Source organism: Panthera onca, chromosome F2 (genome assembly GCF_046562875.1).
Source record: "Panthera onca isolate mPanOnc1 chromosome F2, mPanOnc1 haplotype 2, whole genome shotgun sequence".
In the NCBI taxonomy this organism is placed as follows: Eukaryota; Metazoa; Chordata; class Mammalia; order Carnivora; family Felidae; genus Panthera; species Panthera onca.
Genome location: NC_138356.1, coordinates 12742706 through 12760106, shown reverse-complemented (window position 1 = coordinate 12760106; position 17401 = coordinate 12742706). Strand labels below are relative to the sequence as shown.

At 46.2% G+C, this 17401-nt stretch overlaps 1 protein-coding gene across 2 annotated transcripts; it reads left to right on the top strand.

Moving 5' to 3' along the window:
- Nucleotides 1-4253: 4253 nt before the first annotated feature.
- On the top strand, nucleotides 4254-17168 carry LOC144615035 (uncharacterized). Of its 2 annotated transcripts, none has more exons than XM_078441457.2 (2): nucleotides 4254-5335; nucleotides 16748-17168. In XM_078441457.2, exons 1-2 carry the CDS (start codon nucleotides 4958-4960, stop codon nucleotides 16796-16798), a joined length of 429 nt encoding a protein of 142 aa, XP_078297583.2. In that variant the 5' UTR covers nucleotides 4254-4957; the 3' UTR covers nucleotides 16799-17168. The 2 variants fall into 2 exon arrangements, with proteins under 2 accessions (XP_078297583.2, XP_078297584.2); XM_078441458.2 differs by lacking the exon at nucleotides 16748-17168 and adding an exon at nucleotides 6046-6779.
- The last annotated feature ends 233 nt before the right edge of the window (nucleotides 17169-17401 follow it).

Below are 17401 nucleotides of genomic sequence, written 5' to 3'. Positions count from 1 at the left end.
GACACGTCTTGCATGTCTAGGGAGATTCTCCTGCGTTCTTCAGAGCTGTTTCTCCGAGGTTGTTACCTCCCTCCCACCATTAATTGGGTTCTCCTTCCCCCTCTTCTATAGCAGCTGGAATGGAATTTAATCCTCATTAAATAGGGGTTAATTTTGGAATATCAGGTTCATAGATTTCCACAGGGAGATTTACTTCTTTACTTACTATACATAGAATGATACTAATCCCTTTTTTTTTTCATGTTTATTTTTGAGAGACACACACAGAGAGAGAGAGAGAGAGAGTGCAGGGGAGGGGCAGAGAGAGAGGGAGACACAGAATCCGAGGCAGGCTCCAGGCTGTGAGATGTCAGCACAGAGCCGGACACGGGGCTTGAACTCATGAACCTTGAGATCATAACCAGAGCCAAAGTTGGATGCTCAACCGACTGAGCCACCCAGGCGCCCTTACTATTCCCCCTTTAAAATATATATATATATTTCACAAACAAAATCTAGCTGATAGAAACCTAAAGTATCATGCATATTTTTTCCAATATAACGTTATATTGCAAGAAAACGAGGATTTGAGAACTGCTGTGGATGGTGATGGTGGCCTTCACGCGTAAAGAACCAAGCAGCGCATTGCTGAAACTCATCATGAGAAGCAAAAGAAGCAAGCATTTTGGAATTGTGTAATATGAGCGATAGGTCTGGGAAACCTGTCAAGGGAGAAGTGCCTCACGCTTAAATCAGAAGCCCTTCCACTCTCCAGGACAGGAATTTAAGCTGGTTAGTGAACCTTTCTGTGCCTCGGTTTCCCCATGTGTAAGTAGGAATTTATAACACCTACTTAGCACATTTATTATGGAAAGGCATTCTAGCTAACTACATTGGGGGCCACGTAAGGAAAAGGTAACGTCACCTGCCGATATCCACTGACCACAGTTGTTCCCAGCTGTGGGCACTCGGGTGCCTTGTCAGAAGGGACAGGTCAGTGATTGAGAAGCCTGGAGACAGCAGAAGTGTCAAGAGAGTGGAAAAATAGGGAACATAGCCTGGCTCCGTCAGGACTGGCCAGCACCCCAGTCAGTGAGCTGAGGGCTGCTCTTCATCTGGTCCAAACACACCTGAAACTGAACCTGAAACAGGTGTAAACATAGTTTGGGGATGTAAATGATACAGTAGATCTTTGTATTTACCAGATGTCAAGAGTCACTATTTCAGAAAGCCAACTGCATGCCAACCCTAACATTTTCACATCAGTGGATGGATTTTTTTTTTAATATCTCTTATTCAAAATTGACATTATGGCTTCTGGTCTTTCCTGGTGAGCGTGATGGGTTTTTCCCTCGTTTCTTTCTGTTTGAGGATTTCAAACGAGTTCAAATCTAAAGATCATGACCACACACAAAGTGAAGCTGAGAATTGATGTTACTGGAATAGCTGAAAAGAAAAAAAATTTCATGCATCGAGTTCAGCTAATTCAAACAAAAAAATGCTACTAATTTGGGCCCTTAGGTAAGCTATTTGAGTAAACTCTCCAGCTTAATTTGCTCAGGGAGATAATCCCATTGTCCTCATTTTAATGAAAGTATGTCCATTCAAAAATGTCTGTGAAAAGTGCGGACTCCCTTCTATGGAAGTATTGCTAGATGAGATCGGGCAGAAAGGAACAATCTCTCTGGGCATTAAAGAAGGTATGACTTTCCCCCTTTCCAATGCTAATGGAGGTTTTATTCTCAAAAGTTAAAGTTGAGAGGTCAGGTGTGAGAGCCCTGCTTCCCTCTGCTTCAACAGCTCCCCTGAAGGCCAGACCCTACACAAAGGACAGACCAGAAAGAGGAAAGGAAACATACTTCTGAGCAGGAATGGCTTCATATACCTGTCTCCAAAGACTTTAAGATGGCAAGAGACAGGCAAGACTGTTCCGTCCCCTGATTTCCTGGTGATGATTCCCAATCAGCCAGTGAGACTCAAGTGAGGGCCACTTGCCTGTGGCAGGCTGGGTCCCAGCTGTCATGCAAGTTACCAAGAGGACTTCACAAGGGGTTAGGATCCAGAGGTGAGACTGGACACTTGAGAAAGCACACCACAAGAGAGAGTCTTGAGGAAAACAGCCAGACCCAACTCTGAGGAAAGGGTAAAGGGAAGATGGCCGCCTACAATTAGGAGTCTTTCAGAAGCTCGGCTGTGAGCAGAGACAGGCTTTCTACAACCACCACACGGAGGACTGGGCTCTCTCCGGGGCCAGCAGGACTAGACAACCACACCTCCCGTCCTGTGGTGGGAAGCAAGCATCGAACATATCAAACGTATCCAAAATTATCCAGCGGGGTGTATCCATTCCTGGTATTCTGCACAAAGGTAACTAACTAAAATAAGTGAACAAATGAAGTATTCTTTGTAACTTGGGGTTCACAAGAGTTTTGTGGGAGTAGGTAGTGCTCTCTTCATCTAATACCTATTTCTATATACAGGTGACCCTTGAAGGACATGGATTTGAACTATGTGGGTCCACTTCTACGCAGATTTTTTTCAATAACTACACTTCTTCCTTAGTATTTCTCCTCTTTATGTATTTTCTTAATAACGTTCTTTTCTTCTAGTTTATTGTAGGAATATGGCATATAATACACATACAGAATATGTGTTCATTGACTTTTATGTTATGAGTAAGGCTCTGGTCAGTAGTAGTTTTGGGAGAGTTGAAAGTTATATGCAGATTTTTGACTCTACAGGGAGCTGGGGGGTGGGGGGAGAACAGGAGGAAACACCGCTAACCCCCATGTTGCTCAAGGGTCAACTGTATTATCTGAGAGAGGGGAGAGAGAGAGAGTTGGTGGCCTATAGGTTTATGTGTGATAAATGTATGTGTGTGTGTGTGTGTGTGTGTGTAAAAACACTGGTTAGTTGACCAATATTCAACATATAGTTACAGAAATATATATGTGTGTGTATATATATATATATATATATATATGCTATTTTCATAATGTGTGATTTCACTTAAGTGATTTATAAACAACTGAGGTTAGAAGGTAAAGCTCTCCTTGTCTCCATGTTGACCTATGCTCCTTTCGATGAGGGTATTTGACTGAAGGAAAGAAGGAAAAGGAAAAGAAAAGAGGGTGCTGACAATATGGAGGACCCACTATGTTGCATGTATTTCACCTACATTATTGGACTTTATATGCATTTGTATACATGATGGACCCCTGTTATTATTACCTCATTTTACCTTTGAGAAAAGGGGAGCTGAGATGAACTCAAATAGGTGAAAGAATGAAATAAGTAGGGGCACCTGGGTGGCCCAGTAGGTTAAGCGTCCTATTCTGGCTCAGGTCACCATCTTACAGTATGAGTTTGAGCCCCGCATCGGGCTCTGCAGTGAGCACGCAGAGCCTGCTTGGGTTCTCTCTCTCCCTCTCTGCCTGTGTCTCCCCTCTCCTCTCTCTCAAAATAAATAAATGCACTTTAAAAAAAAGAACGAAATAAGCAAAGGCAGAGCTGGCTTTTAAACCCAGTTTCTTCTGATCACAAAGTCCAGTTCCCTCGGTGACAAGGATTGAGGTGCCTGAGTCGCTGGATGTCCCCGCACTCTCATGACTCACATTCTGACACCACACGAATACTTTTCAAAATATTTTAATTCAAAGAGAAAAATCAAGGTGCATATTCCTAAATATGCTTTGGGTTCTTAGGCTGCTTACAAACATCTCCTTTGCCTGTATCAGGGAGGAATTTGATTCAACCCGCCAAATTCATCACTTCTAAAAGGACGGAGGAAATTCTTCGCTTCAAGTCCAAATCACTTCGCAGTAGGCTCTTTAGAGCCCTCATGATTATCAGACAAGGGGGCTTTCACTTATAACAAGACCACGAGTATGGGGAAAATTGGGGATTTGAGGGTAATTATCCAGAAGAAATAATCAGTACTATCTGCAAAGAAATAAAGCACACCGGGAACAGCAAAAAGTCCAGTTTTTTGTAGGAGCAAGGAACCTTTGCCCAAGGATATCATTAGTATTCCATTGGGCTAAGGGAAGAGGGCCTCACAGGGTTTTACCCAGTTTGCCCACCTGGGCTTATGTTTCCCTTCTTGGATCCCATAAATATGCCCCTTTAAACCGATTTAATATTGACAGCTTGGGGACCCTAGCGGACACACATCTCAACATGCTTTCTGCAAGAACTCTGCTGGCGGTCAGTTCAGATTCTGGAACACTGACTCAGCATCCACTGTGTGAACACACAGAGAATGGGAGAAAGAAATGGTCCCACCCTTCCGGCCAGATGGGAAGGCATTCGGGGCCTTTTTCAACCTTGAGGGTATGCCCAGGCCTCTCCCTCAGCTCCGCGGGGAAGCAGGCAGAGGGACGGCAGGTCAAAGGAGGTGAAGAAGGACAAAGAAAACGCTAACCATGTTCCGCTGATGCAGAGTCAATACGGAAGGAGACACAGGTCTCCGATGGGAAGAGCATCCTGCCTGCTTCCCGTCACCTTCTGCCTTCCCAGCTCCCTTCATCATGCTGTGAGGCTATGTCGCCTTCTGCCTGATCACAGCCCGGCTGGAAATGTGCCTGCGTTCTTAGCCTCCTTAACGCAACCGCATCCCTTCTCTCCTGCGCCCCGGGTGCCCAGTCCCTGCTTCCAGCCTTCAGCCTTTCTGGCACACACGCGGGGCTTGGTGTTCTGGGGTGGGCGCCGGGGCAAAAAGCCCTCAACCTGGCTCCTGCTCTTCAACAAAAACCACCTTTAAGAAGAATGTGTCATCAACTGATAATTTACTAAATGACAGCTCATTTTCATTCTGCGGAAGGGAATTGCTTCATCTTTCATTCTTAACGCCTGCTCGTTTTCGGGCAGCCTTCACCGGGCAGGAAGGGCTCCCCCGGGAATTGCTTGAAAGGTTAGCGCCCAGGACGAGCGTGGGCCCTGCGGCTGCGCTGCGCGGCGCCGGTCGCTCCCCTCGTTAATGTCTCAATGCTGCCCCCTGCTGGACCACGGCGCCCCGGCGGCGCCCGCGACCCGAGACCCGCGCGTCCACCGCGCTCGTCTGTCGCGGCCGGCACCTCTGCTGGGGACGAGACCGCCCTGGGGCTTTTGGTTTTGTGCAAAAGCCGCACAACCGAAATTCACCGCCTTTAAGGGCGCCCGGACCTCACCGGATGGGTGCTCAGCTGCTCGTGCCGCGGCGCGGCCGCTTCTGCCGGTTGTCAGGCTGTCGGTGCCCGGAATGAAGAGAAGCCATTGTCGCCAAGGGCTTTTCTCCCCGAAAGGGATTTGCGGATGGAATGGAGATGTGTGTGACCGGGGAGAGGTTTCCTGCACGGAAAAAGCGAGACATCACCCGGTAGGAGAGAGGTCAACCTTGGGCCATATACATATGGATCTTCAGATTCAGGGTCCAGGGTTAAACTCCACTTTGACCCCCAGTTGGGACCCCCGTGGACCACTCCCTGCCCAGACTCGGGCCCTCCCTCCTAGGCTGCGGCCCTCCTGCCTTCTCAGGCTGCCTTCATGCCACCGTCTCCACACAGCGGCCCACTGCCTCTGCCTGGTCACCTCCCCACCCTGCCTGTGCCCATCCTCCACTCAAAGCCAAAGAAACCCATATCAAATAATTCTGCTAACATACGGTGCCTCGCGAGGTGCCTGGCACCGGGGTAAGCGTTCGAGAAGTTTTAGCTAGAAATCTAGTTAAATCTGATCGGCCACCCCCTGAGCACTAGTGAACACGCCAAGGGGCTCCCCATCCCTTGGATAAAATTAGTGGGCCTCTGCTTAACTCTCAACTTCCTTTTCAAACATTTTCTCAACCTTTACCAACCAGCAGTGCAACTTCCGGGGGTTCTCCCATGCTCACCCTGTGACTAATCTCTGGCATTGCTAATGCCAGTCCCTTGACCTAATAGACCCTCTCCTGCCCTTCTTCACCTGTTTATCAATCTGTTAAGACTCAAGCCTCCCTGAAGGCCAACTGTCTGCTTGGGTGTCTGTCTGCTCTCCATATCTGAGCTTCTTGAATTCCGGGACTGTCTGATTCACCTTTCTATCCCCTAGAGTTCACACAGTTCCTAGTTAGCATGACCGGGACTCCCCGCATGTTCATTGCATGAGTGAATGAATGAGCCAGAAAAGAATGCACAAGTAAGAGAGGGTCCCAGAAGCACCTGCCTGCCCTAACCATCACCTTGTACCCGCCAACTGGAGAGTCTTGGGACTGAATCTGCTCCTGCGGGGGCTGGGAAAAACAAGGTATTCATTACCAGCCGGGGGGGGGGGGGGGGGGGGGGCTTTGGTCAGTCAAGTTCACCTGGAACATCACCCCCTTTATATGGTGATGACTAGTCAAACCTGCCTACCTTTGAAAAGGGGCGTTATTTTTAGAGGAGAGAGTAATTCTGGAGACTTGGGAACTTGGCAGGGGACAGATCTGGCAGGAGTAGGGGACTTGAGATGCAGAAGAGCTATATTAGGACAGTGGGTTTATGGGAACAGATGACACTGTGGGAGCTTAATAGAGGGCATCAGAGGAGGGGAAAATCGCCTGAGTACATTGTACATGCCAAGTCCTTCTCAGATTCCTTCTACACCTCATGACAACCGCGGAAGATTACTATCTCCATTTTCTCAATAGGAATTGAGGCTTAGACAGTTTGGGTTCCATACCTGATGTCACATAGCAACTAAGTGATAGACCTAAGATTCGAACTCAGGCTACATCACTTCCAAGCCCGTATTTTCCCATTACGTTAACGTTTGCTTTTCTTAAAGAAAGACAAAAGCACCTAGAGCAGGAAGGTACAGACTTCTCGCTTCTGAATAAACCAACCCAGCCCTTCTTGAAGATCATCCCCCTCTCTGTCTTAATGGAAAGTACTGGATTTCTGCATCTCCAAAATGTACCCGAAGGAATACTAAGGGTCCCCTATCATTCAGATCCCTTCATAGCTCCCAACCTGGACAAGCCCTAAGTAGAATGGGGATCAGTCATTGAAGGGTTTCATTTCCCATCATAGGTAGAAGACATCCACCTTCACCCGCTCCATTTTACTTGGAGACGTGCGATGCTGCCTCATCGATCACACTCTGCCCCAACGTGTTGCACTTCATTAGGCATCAGTAGGATTAAATAGCGGTGAACTAAGGGTATCTAATCGATTATTACAATCTCCAGAAAAGAAATGTGAACTCACAGATCACTGCACTTTGATCCAGAAAAACCCAGCCCCGTGTCTCAACTTGTATCACAAAATCGTGGTGTTGCAGCAAGCCCGTGAGCCCAGGGGTTGGACCTAAGATTTTGAGTGTGCCATTTCAGCAGGGAAGCCAAGTTTCAAGTCTCCCTTGACACCAACATCCTCCAAATTCCACATGCACCCTATATGACCATCCGGCAATCCTGTATTTGGCAATACTCAGAAATAGTCTAGGAGCAGAGGTCCTCAGGCTTTGGTCCCTTGAAAGGTTAGTAAGATACAGATTCCTGGGGACGCCTGGGTCCCTTGAAAGGTTAGTAAGATACAGATTCCTGGGGACACCTGGGTAGCTCAGTCGACTGAGCGCTGACTTCCCCTCGGGTCATCATGTCTCAGTTCCTGAGTTTGAGCCCCACATGGGGCTCTGTGCTGACAGCTCAGAGCCTGCTTTGGATCCTCTGTCACCCTCCCCCCCACAACTCAGCCTCTACCTCCACTTGTGCTCTTTCAAAAATAAATAAACATTAAGGAAAAAAAAGGCGCAGACTCTTGGGCTCCATGATCCTCAATTTCTAAGAATCCAAGAATTTTGATTTCCAACCAATTGCCAAGTAACACTGATGCTGTTGGTCAGTGGTTCATACTTTGAGAACCACTGTGCCAGAGCATCAGCTGAAAGAGCCCAGGGGAGTAAGAGCCTGCTCTGGACCTCTGTCTGAGTATCCTGAGCATCTCCACCTCTACTAGAGTTTTCTTTTGCAGAACCGATTTTTAGCACACCATCCTTTAGCTTCGGCTCACCAATTCTACACTTGCAGAACGTTCCAGAGGCCTCTAGATGGGTTAGGACCCACTTGGTGTAAGTGACAGAAAGCCTGGCTCTGATTGACTAAAGAAAAATAAAAAGAAATGTATTGGTTCCAAGAGTGAGAAGCCCAGACCTGGCTTGACCAGGGCTCAAATAATGTGACTCGAACCACGTTTTCTTTCTACATCTCTCCTTTCTCTCGCTGTCTCTCCTCTCTCCCTTGCTCCTTCACATTTTCTCCTTTATCAAAAATCCTCTTCATGTGAGTCTAAAGATGCCCACCCGAAGCTATAGCGCTGGCAAATTCTTCCATTAGAATCGTTCCCAGGATTCCCAGCATAAATCTCGATGTTTTCGATGGCTTCTCATTGACACAAATTGAATCAAGGGCTCACCCCAAACCAATTACTAGTTTATGGGCAGGAAAATGCAATTCACATTAGGCCTAAATAACCTGCTCCACTCTTGATCCCAGGACAAATCACAGGGGTGAGGAAGGGGACAGGAACATGGACAATGCATCTATTTGCTGACTGTGTAGTTGGATTTGCATCATTCACTATGCTAACGACAGGTAGCTCCACTGTGCACCCAGCCGCCTGCTGAACATCTCCAGCCAAACATCTCATAAACACCTCAAAGGCACCGTGTCTAACACTACGGTCAACTGAACTCATTATCTCTACCTTTCTTTCTTTCCTTCCTAGCCCCCCAAACCCAACCACCTCAACCAAAACAAAAGCACTTCTGTACAGCACCACGACGTACCTGGTCACCCAGTTTAGAACTCTACAGCCATCATTCTCTCCTCTCCCTAGCATTCCACAGCTGGCCACGAGACCCTCTTATGTTCACCTCTTGCATTCTAGACATGCTTGACCCATCCCCATGATCAGTGCCTAATCCCAACTATCATCGCTAAGACTCCCCATTGCAATGGCGTCTTAAAACTGACTTCACAAATTCCCATCTTGCCCCTTCCCAATCCATCCAACATATTTCGGATACACAGCTATCACTACGTTACTCCTCCACCTGAAGCCCTTCAGGGTATTGTTTCATTCACAGGATGGCATCCTGTGTGTCATGAAAGGTCCCCCATGACCAGGCCCCTGCCTGACTACTTGGGTCCTGCTGCTCCCACCTTACCTTCTATGTCTAATCATAAAGAACTACTTGCAACTTCAAGAAACCTCTGTTATTCTATACGGTCATGCCTTTGTATTTGCCTTGCCTTCTGCCTGGACGTCTATGCCCTTCTGGCCACTCAGCTGATTTATACTCATTCTTCAAGCCCCAACTCGGCCACTCGTGTCTTCTGAGACTTCCCTGGCCCTAGCTCCTGTGCCCTCCTGTACCTGCTGATGAGTCCTTCCTTTGTGCCACCTCCATATCTTTCGGCATCTGTCTCACAATGGCCATGTATGTAACTCCGCTGAAATTATTTGCTTTCTTGTCTACCTTCCCTATGGGCTGAGAGCTCCCTGAGAGCAATATCTCTCGGTGTCCCCGGAACCAAGCACAGCATCTGGGCCTTGGCTCATGCTCCAGACATTAATAAACACTCTAACCTCTGGGTGAGTGGAACTCACCCGCCGTGCAACAGAAGTACACGAGTTCTTGCTGGACTCCGACATGGGCAGTTCTCCAATTCCTTAATGCTTCTCATTGAAAGACAGATGTCACTCGGGCCTTTGCAAGAAGGAAGGCCAGTCCTGCATGAGGCCCTCCCCACGAAAGCTTCATCTCAGGCCTGGCTAAACAACAGCCGCAGGATGGTACATCACCCTGTTAGGTGAAACCAAATGGCCTGCGTCACCTCACGCTGATGACACTGTGTGTGCGTTCTCGGCCACCCGCTCCCATATCATTTTACTTGTGGGAGTCAGGCATCATGTTCCAGTAGGGGACACGGCAGCCCCCTGTCACTCGGCAGCTAACCCAGCCACACAGCCTGTCCTCGGGGCATCCGAGGCTTCGGGCTGGCTGAGCAGCCTCTAGTCCCAGGACAGCCCCAAGTCAGTCGCGGATGCCCCATTACTAAGTAAGCCCAGGGCACGAGGTGTTCCTCTGATAAAGAATGACAAATAGGCCTGAGCTTTGCAACTCAGAAGGACAAGTGCTACAAGACGCTGATGTCTCTGATGGAAGGAAGGACACAGACAGGCGTTCTCATTTCCTTCTTGTGAAAACTGGGGCACCTGCTGCTTGGAGGCAGGTGTCTGCAAAAGCCAAAAACCCCGCCCACCGTAGCCGGCCTCGGCACCCCTCCTGGGCCCAAGTTGTTTCAGGACTGTGATTCTCCAACTTCTGGAGCTTTCAGCACACCTTTCCAGGCCTGGCCTGAGGAGAACAGTCCTGAGTCTCGGGCTGCAGGCTGCCTCTACTCCCACCTCCAGTGTCACTTTCCATCACCACCAGCAACCCCTCCCAGAGAGGTCTCTTTCCAAAGGACCCCAGGCAAGAAGACAGAGGGAGGTTAGGGCCGTTTCCTCACATCTTGTTTTACCTTCCAAAAAAAAGAACAAAATAAATCTCTGTGTAACTGAAAGTCAATGAATGACAACACCATAAAGATGAACGCTCTTTGACAGCTCGAGCCTCCCTGTTACTCAGTGCAGGTGCTATTTTGCGGGCAGTACGATTCTTTTTTGCATGAGTGTCAAGATACAGCAGATCGTTCAGCATTCATGACCTCGGCCGGAGACGTGCCAGAGACACCCCCACCCAGTCACTGCCGCAATCAGATTACCCCTTCTCACACTCAAATGCCCCCTGGAGTTTTAGGGGGAAGAGCCCCTTGTTAAGAGACAAGACCTTCAGGAAATCGCCTACCAATGACGTTTATGCAGGTTTCAAAACCACCAGGCCATATTCACTCACATTTTTCCAGGCTGAGAATAAGTGTGGTCCACCAGCAGAAATCCGTTCCCAGAACCCGCGCTCTCTCCTTGTTCTCTTACCCATTCATTCCTTTGATGAGGATCTTTATTTAAAAAGGAAAAAAAATATGTGTGGATTCTAAAAGGTAAAACTCACTTAAGTCTTGTTCTGCGAACAGTGATGGTTAAGAAACAATCTGTGTAGGCCCAGAGATAAGGAAGTTCTCTGCATCAAGTAAATGCCCTTTGCTAACCCAAATTTCCTCTTTCCCAGTAACAAAGCCTCGGTGCTCACACTCCCCTATGCCATAACCAAGTGCCCTTTCCCTCAGCCCCTTATTCCCGTCACCTCCCAGCCAAAGTTCCTTCCTTCCTATTCCTTGTGAAAGTCACATTGTGCTCTACCCTGTCAGCCAGGTTCAACCACAGTGAGTTCCTGGGCCAATACCGCCCCTCAACCCCAAGCAGCTGATGAATTTACCCCACACTTCTGCAAACCTCTCTTGGTGTTCGCCAGTCAATCCATGCCTGCGTCACCGGCCTCCTGGACCGTCGCAGCCGCCTCATGGCTGCTGCTGCTGCTGTCGGCCGTCTCCTCCCCATCCTGAATCACTCTCCCCCACTGCTATCAGAACGAACTTCCTAAAAGGCAAACACGATCGGGTCCCAATCCCTGCTGTCGAATTGTACACACGCTGTTGTGATGGTGATATCCAATCCTGGGTCACGGACGGGAACAGCACCCCCCACCGAAGCCAGAGGACAACGTGGGGCCATCAGAGGGGGCATAAGGTGCTAAGTAGCCATTGTGGGGGGCTCTGGCCTAAGCTCTGGGCACAACAGCCTTATATACACCTATCCCTGAGTGTGCAGGTGGGCACATCCAGAGCTAATCTGGAAGTAGAAAAGGACCCGGGACAGTCAGGTCTAAAATGGGACTTTCTAACTGTATGAGGAGTGAAATTGTTATGATGTGATGTACCGTATCTGGAATTTTAGAAACATCGTAAGCTTCTTCCCTGGCACTGATTTTCCAGAGAAAGGAGAAGGACCTGCGTGAGCGCTAAGGAACCCCACAGAAACTACCTTCCAGTCTTTGGAGAGAATTCCAATGTTCCTTCCCTCAGCGGCTGAAGGGCACTGGGGACACTGTGGCCTCTACATTTTCAGACTCTTGACCTGGAGCCTCCTAATACTTTTCAGAAAATGTTCTCTACCTCTGCCTTCTGTCACCCAATCAGGCAGTTATTTGAATATATGTGACTGCCTTTTAACGAAATCGTATGTACAAATAGAATGAAACAAAGCAAAACAAATGCTAAACTAATTATATTTTAGAAACATATTTCCTCACTCAAGATGCCAAGTTATAATTCATTCTGTTGGCTTCAAATCTATTTGGCTTAAGAGCTCTTTTGATTGATGACAGATATGTGAACTAATTCATTATATATTCATTCATTCATTCTGTTACTCTTTATTAACTGTCTGTAGAATGCTTGGCATGACTTGGGCCGATCTGATATGCACAAAGCCTCCATATTATTCACGCTATGTCACAGAATATACTGATCTACTGTGGAACTTTACAATATATATGTCCCTTTTAATTCTTTAGGCCAATGGCCCATCAGGACAATTTTTTAAAAGCATGCACTTAAAGTCAAATCCAAAGGATAGATTAACATTGTCTTGGAGAAGTGTGATACTTTAAAAATATGCCTGCAAATTGTTTGACGTTCCTATCATCGAGAGGCGTCAGTCTGTATCCACTCTCCTTGAACCTGGACCAGCCTTAGTGCCTGGCTGACCCACAGAGTTTGACAGAAATGGCTCTACAGGACTTCTAAGTCTGTGTCATGGGCGCCAAGAGGTTTTTACCTGGGTTCTCTGCAGTGTGCACACTGAACCCTAAAGTCTCTGTGTACCAAGTTCTACCACCTAGAGACCACTATTCTGTGAAGAAGGCCAAGCCAGCCTGGAGACCACAGCAGAGGCTCTGAGACCGGACGTAGGGAGATAGGCATATCAGTACAGGCCCCACTCTCCAGCCTTCCACTGTCCCGGATCAGCTACGGTCTGATGACAACCATTTGGTAGGCCTGGAGACAATCAGCCTAGCTGAGGCTTCCTGAACTCCCAACCTTTGGAACTAGTGATGGATTATGACGTGATTGTAGTTGTTAGACATCATCAAGTTTGGGAATGGTTTGTTACACAGCTATAGATAACTGATACAGGAGGAAAGGGAAGATTTTTGATATGAATCCCCACTGCTATCATCAGGAGTGATCCAAAAAGCTATTTTCTACTAGCTGGAACAAAATAAACCCCATTCTCTTCTTATATTTGAACATCTGTTTCTCTGAGTGTTAATGTTTCTTGCACCCTTAAGTAATATTGGACATCTCTATCCATGCTTTCTACCTAAGATCATTTACTGATAGAGACTCCAACTTGCTTACATATTAAGAAGAGACAGAGTTAAAGGGGGAAGCAGTAACCACAGCTTTAACCAACTTGTAGACGTCAGGATCCCTGCACGGGCAGGACAAAGAACACCAAAAACATTTTTCCCTCCACTCAGTAGCTGTAGAGCAGGATCCCAAATCAACGTTCTGTAATTGTCACACAACTTAAATGGCCAAACTTCACTCATCCACAGGGAGAGTTTCCATTCTGCTTCCTATTTTCCAAGACAGATCACATGGTAAATCCCTGTTACACTGTGTAGGCTAAAGCAGCCAAGGGTTACGAGCTATACAGTGCCATGTAGCTACGAACTATTCCGTCTCTCTGTGGCTTGCCTTGCAACAAATGCATCAGCTGAAGGATGGCATTCTAACAGAAACTTGATGTGCTGGAGAAATGGGATCTTCTTGATAAAGAAGTAGGGCTCGCTGAACATCATCCTGGAAAAGGCTGGGCAGTATCTAATGAAATAAAAAGGAAACTACTTGGGACACCTGGGGGGCTCAGTTGGTTGGGTGTCCGACTTCGGCTGGGGTCATGAGCTCACGGCTCGTGAGTTCGAGCCCCGTGTCGGGCTCTGTGCTGACAGCTCAGAGCCTGGAGCCTGCTTCGGATTCTGTGTCTCCCTCTCTCTCTACCCCTCCCCCACTCATGCTCTGTCCCTCAAAAATAAATAAACATCAAAAAAAAAAAAAAAAAAGGAAGTTACTCACTCAAGCATCGAGAATCCCAATAACAACATAGGAAAACTATGGAGAGAGCAGTGAAATTACTCTCTCTAAAGAGCCAGGAAAGAAACGACAGTACTGTGAGTTTATTACCTATTCCCACAACATGCTGAGACCAGGTCCACTCTTGTGATGGTAGGAAAATGGACCACCCGAGTCGCTTGCTAGGAGAGGTGTCGATTCAGGAAGCCCCTATTTTCAGGAGGTTGGGCTGGAGAGAGAGAAGGAAGGTACAATACTGCACAAAAATCAAAAGCATATTCATGTTAGCAGTGAAACTACTGAAAGTCAAGCTGGAAAAGAGTCCCTGGCACAGCTTTCGAGCGACCAGAGTACAGACAAAAGAGCACATGGAAGGCCAGCTTGGTGGCCACTCCAGCACAAATCCTGGGCCGTTTTCCACTCTGGATTCTAGAGTTCATATCATAACTGGTCAGATCAGGGCTTCTCAGTGCAGGACCCTAGAGCAATGAAGGAGATAGAACCATTGTTAGAAAAAAAAAATAATAATATGGAGGAAAGGACCCTACGTATGGATGAAAAGATTTCAGAAAAAACACAGACGATAAAAATAAAGCAAAAGACCCAACTCTGGCCAGTTCTGACTATAAGAGATTATGAAGCAATTTATTCAAAACACCTGAAAGATGATAAAGAATAGAAACTAACTCATATGCCTACAGAGGAATTTAGGTCTCACTCCTTAGTGCTTAAATGACTTCCTAGAACAAATTAGATCACCATAGTTCTTTCCCTGGATGTATCTGTGCATAAATCTGGTATTACTACCAGGAAGTAGTTTTAGATCTAGGTGATCATATACAGTAAGACCCCCAAAAATTAGATATTTTGTTATGCTGACACCAAAAATCTTGTTTAAAAAAAAAAAATGACTGGCCACGAGAAATAACAAGTATCGGTGAGGATGTGGAGAAAAGGAAGCCCTTGCGCACTGTCGGTCAAAAGGTAAATTGGTATAGCCACTATAGAAAACAGTATGGTATGGAAGTTCTTCAAAAAACTAAAAATAGAAATACCGCAGGATCCAGTAATTCCACTACTGAGTATTTACTGAAAGGAAATGACAACCCTAATTTGAATAGATCTATGCATCGCTGTGTTTATTGCGACATTATTTACAATAGTCAAGATACGGAGCTACCTAAGTATCCATGATGGATGGATAAGAAGATGTGGTGTGAATATGCAGTGGAATATTACTCAGCCATAAAAAAGGAGAATGAAATCTTGCCATTTGCAACAACATGGATAGACCTAGAGGGTGTTATGCTAAGTGAAACAAGTCAGGGAAAGACAAAACCCCATGCGATTTCCCCTCGTATGCGGAATACAGAACGAAACAAAAGAAAAAGAGCAAACAAAGAACAGAAAGAGACCCATACATACGGGGCCACATGGGTGAAGGGGTCTGGGAAGCTTCCGGTTATGGAATGATTAAGTCATGGGATGGAGGACACGGCATGGGGAGTATAGTCAGTGCTACTATAATAACATTGTATGGTGACAGATGTAGAGCGTAGTGTGGAAGTTGTGATCTCTAATGTTGTACGCCTGAAACTAATATAACATTGTGTGTCAACTATACTTCAATTAAAAAAAAAATTTTTTTTTAAATAGTGATGAAGCCGGGGCACCTGGGTGGCTCAGTCGCTTAAGTGTCCAACTGCTGCTCAGGTCATGGTCTCGCGGTTCGTGAGTTCCAGCCCCAAATCGGGCTCTCCGCTGTCAGCACAGAGCCTGTTTCGAATCCCTTGTCTCCCTCTCTCTCTCTGCCCCTCCCCTGCCCTCATTCTCTCTCTCTCTCAAAAATAAAATTATAAATAAATAAATAAATAAATAAATAAATAAAGTGCATCCAATAAACATTGTTTTAAACCCTGTTGGCAGAAGCCTAAAGTACAAGTATCTCCCATATTATTAATTGAAATGGTCCTTTAATAGTTATTGTTGGTTTTTGTTATGAAAAATGCTAACAGGATTTATTTCACGTTGTTATAGAACAGACAGTATGTGTCAAGAAAGAATGAGAGGAGAGGATTCTCATTTGGACTTCGTGAGCTATTTGATAATGATTTTCCAATTGGAATGTACAATGAAAGAAAACTATATCAATCCTCAAGGGTAGTATATATCAGCAATTAATTCAGCTAAAAGAGCCAGTGTGCTATCAACTATATGTACAATATTCCATCAAAGATAATCAGGCATATTCCAGTTAATGATTAATTAAAAATGTAAAAATCATTTTTATATATTTTCTTTATTTTCTCCACTTTACAGATGTCTTATACATGTACATCTGACCCTTAATTCTAAGCTGAATCAGTAATTATTTTTATTTTTATTTTTTTTAATGTTTACCTATTTATTTTGAGAGAGAGAGAGCAGGGGAGGAGCAAAGCGACAGGGAGAAAGAGAATCCCAAGAAGGCTCTGTGCTCTCAGCTTAGAGCTGGAAATGGGGCTCTGTCTCATGAAACCATGAGATCATGACCCGAGCTGAAATCAAGAGTCAGACTCTCAACCGACTGAGCCGCCCAGGTGCCCCTGAAACAGTACTTTTTTTTAAAAATGGAGAGAGGTGACTGGTTGCTGAAGTTTTGTTTGCCCAGTGCATTTAGCAACTTTCCTCTGTTTGTTTGTCTCTTTTCAGAAGCCCCTTCCCCCATTCCTGCACTTCTGTACAGTGGTGAAGACGCCATGATCATTTTAAGCCCACCCACAGCCCCACTGGCAGCATACAGGATGGAAAGAGATCCCAGGCCAGCCACCAAACCAAACCCAGGGACCCAGTGATTGGTTCAAGAGACACAGATGACCCCAGTGGGTCCCGTCAGAGTTCTCATGCTACTAGTTGGATTCAGAAGGAAAGAGAGCCTTTCTCCTCTTTGGATCATGAATGGTGGGAATGTCAACTCAAGACTTTTCAGCAATTTCGAGAAAGGCTGTATGAAGCAGGAGGAAGAGAATAAATCCAGTATGCAAAGAAAAGACACAGAAACAAGGCTGAGCTGAAAAATGAGAGGAAAAGAGAAAAGATGACAATATTATTTGATCCCTGGATTTGGCCATGCAAATAAGTAAGCCTTTCCCTAGACTTCAAATTAAATGAGTGGGAGTTTCTGGTTCTTGCAATACAAAGAACCCTGATTAATACAATTTATTGGATTATTTAAATATTTCTTTTTTTTTTTTAAAGTAGGTTCCACACCCAACATGGGGCTTGAACTCACAACCCTGAGATCAAGAGTGGCATACTCTACCGACTGAGCCAGCCAGGTGCCCCAGATGATTTTAACATTTCTTT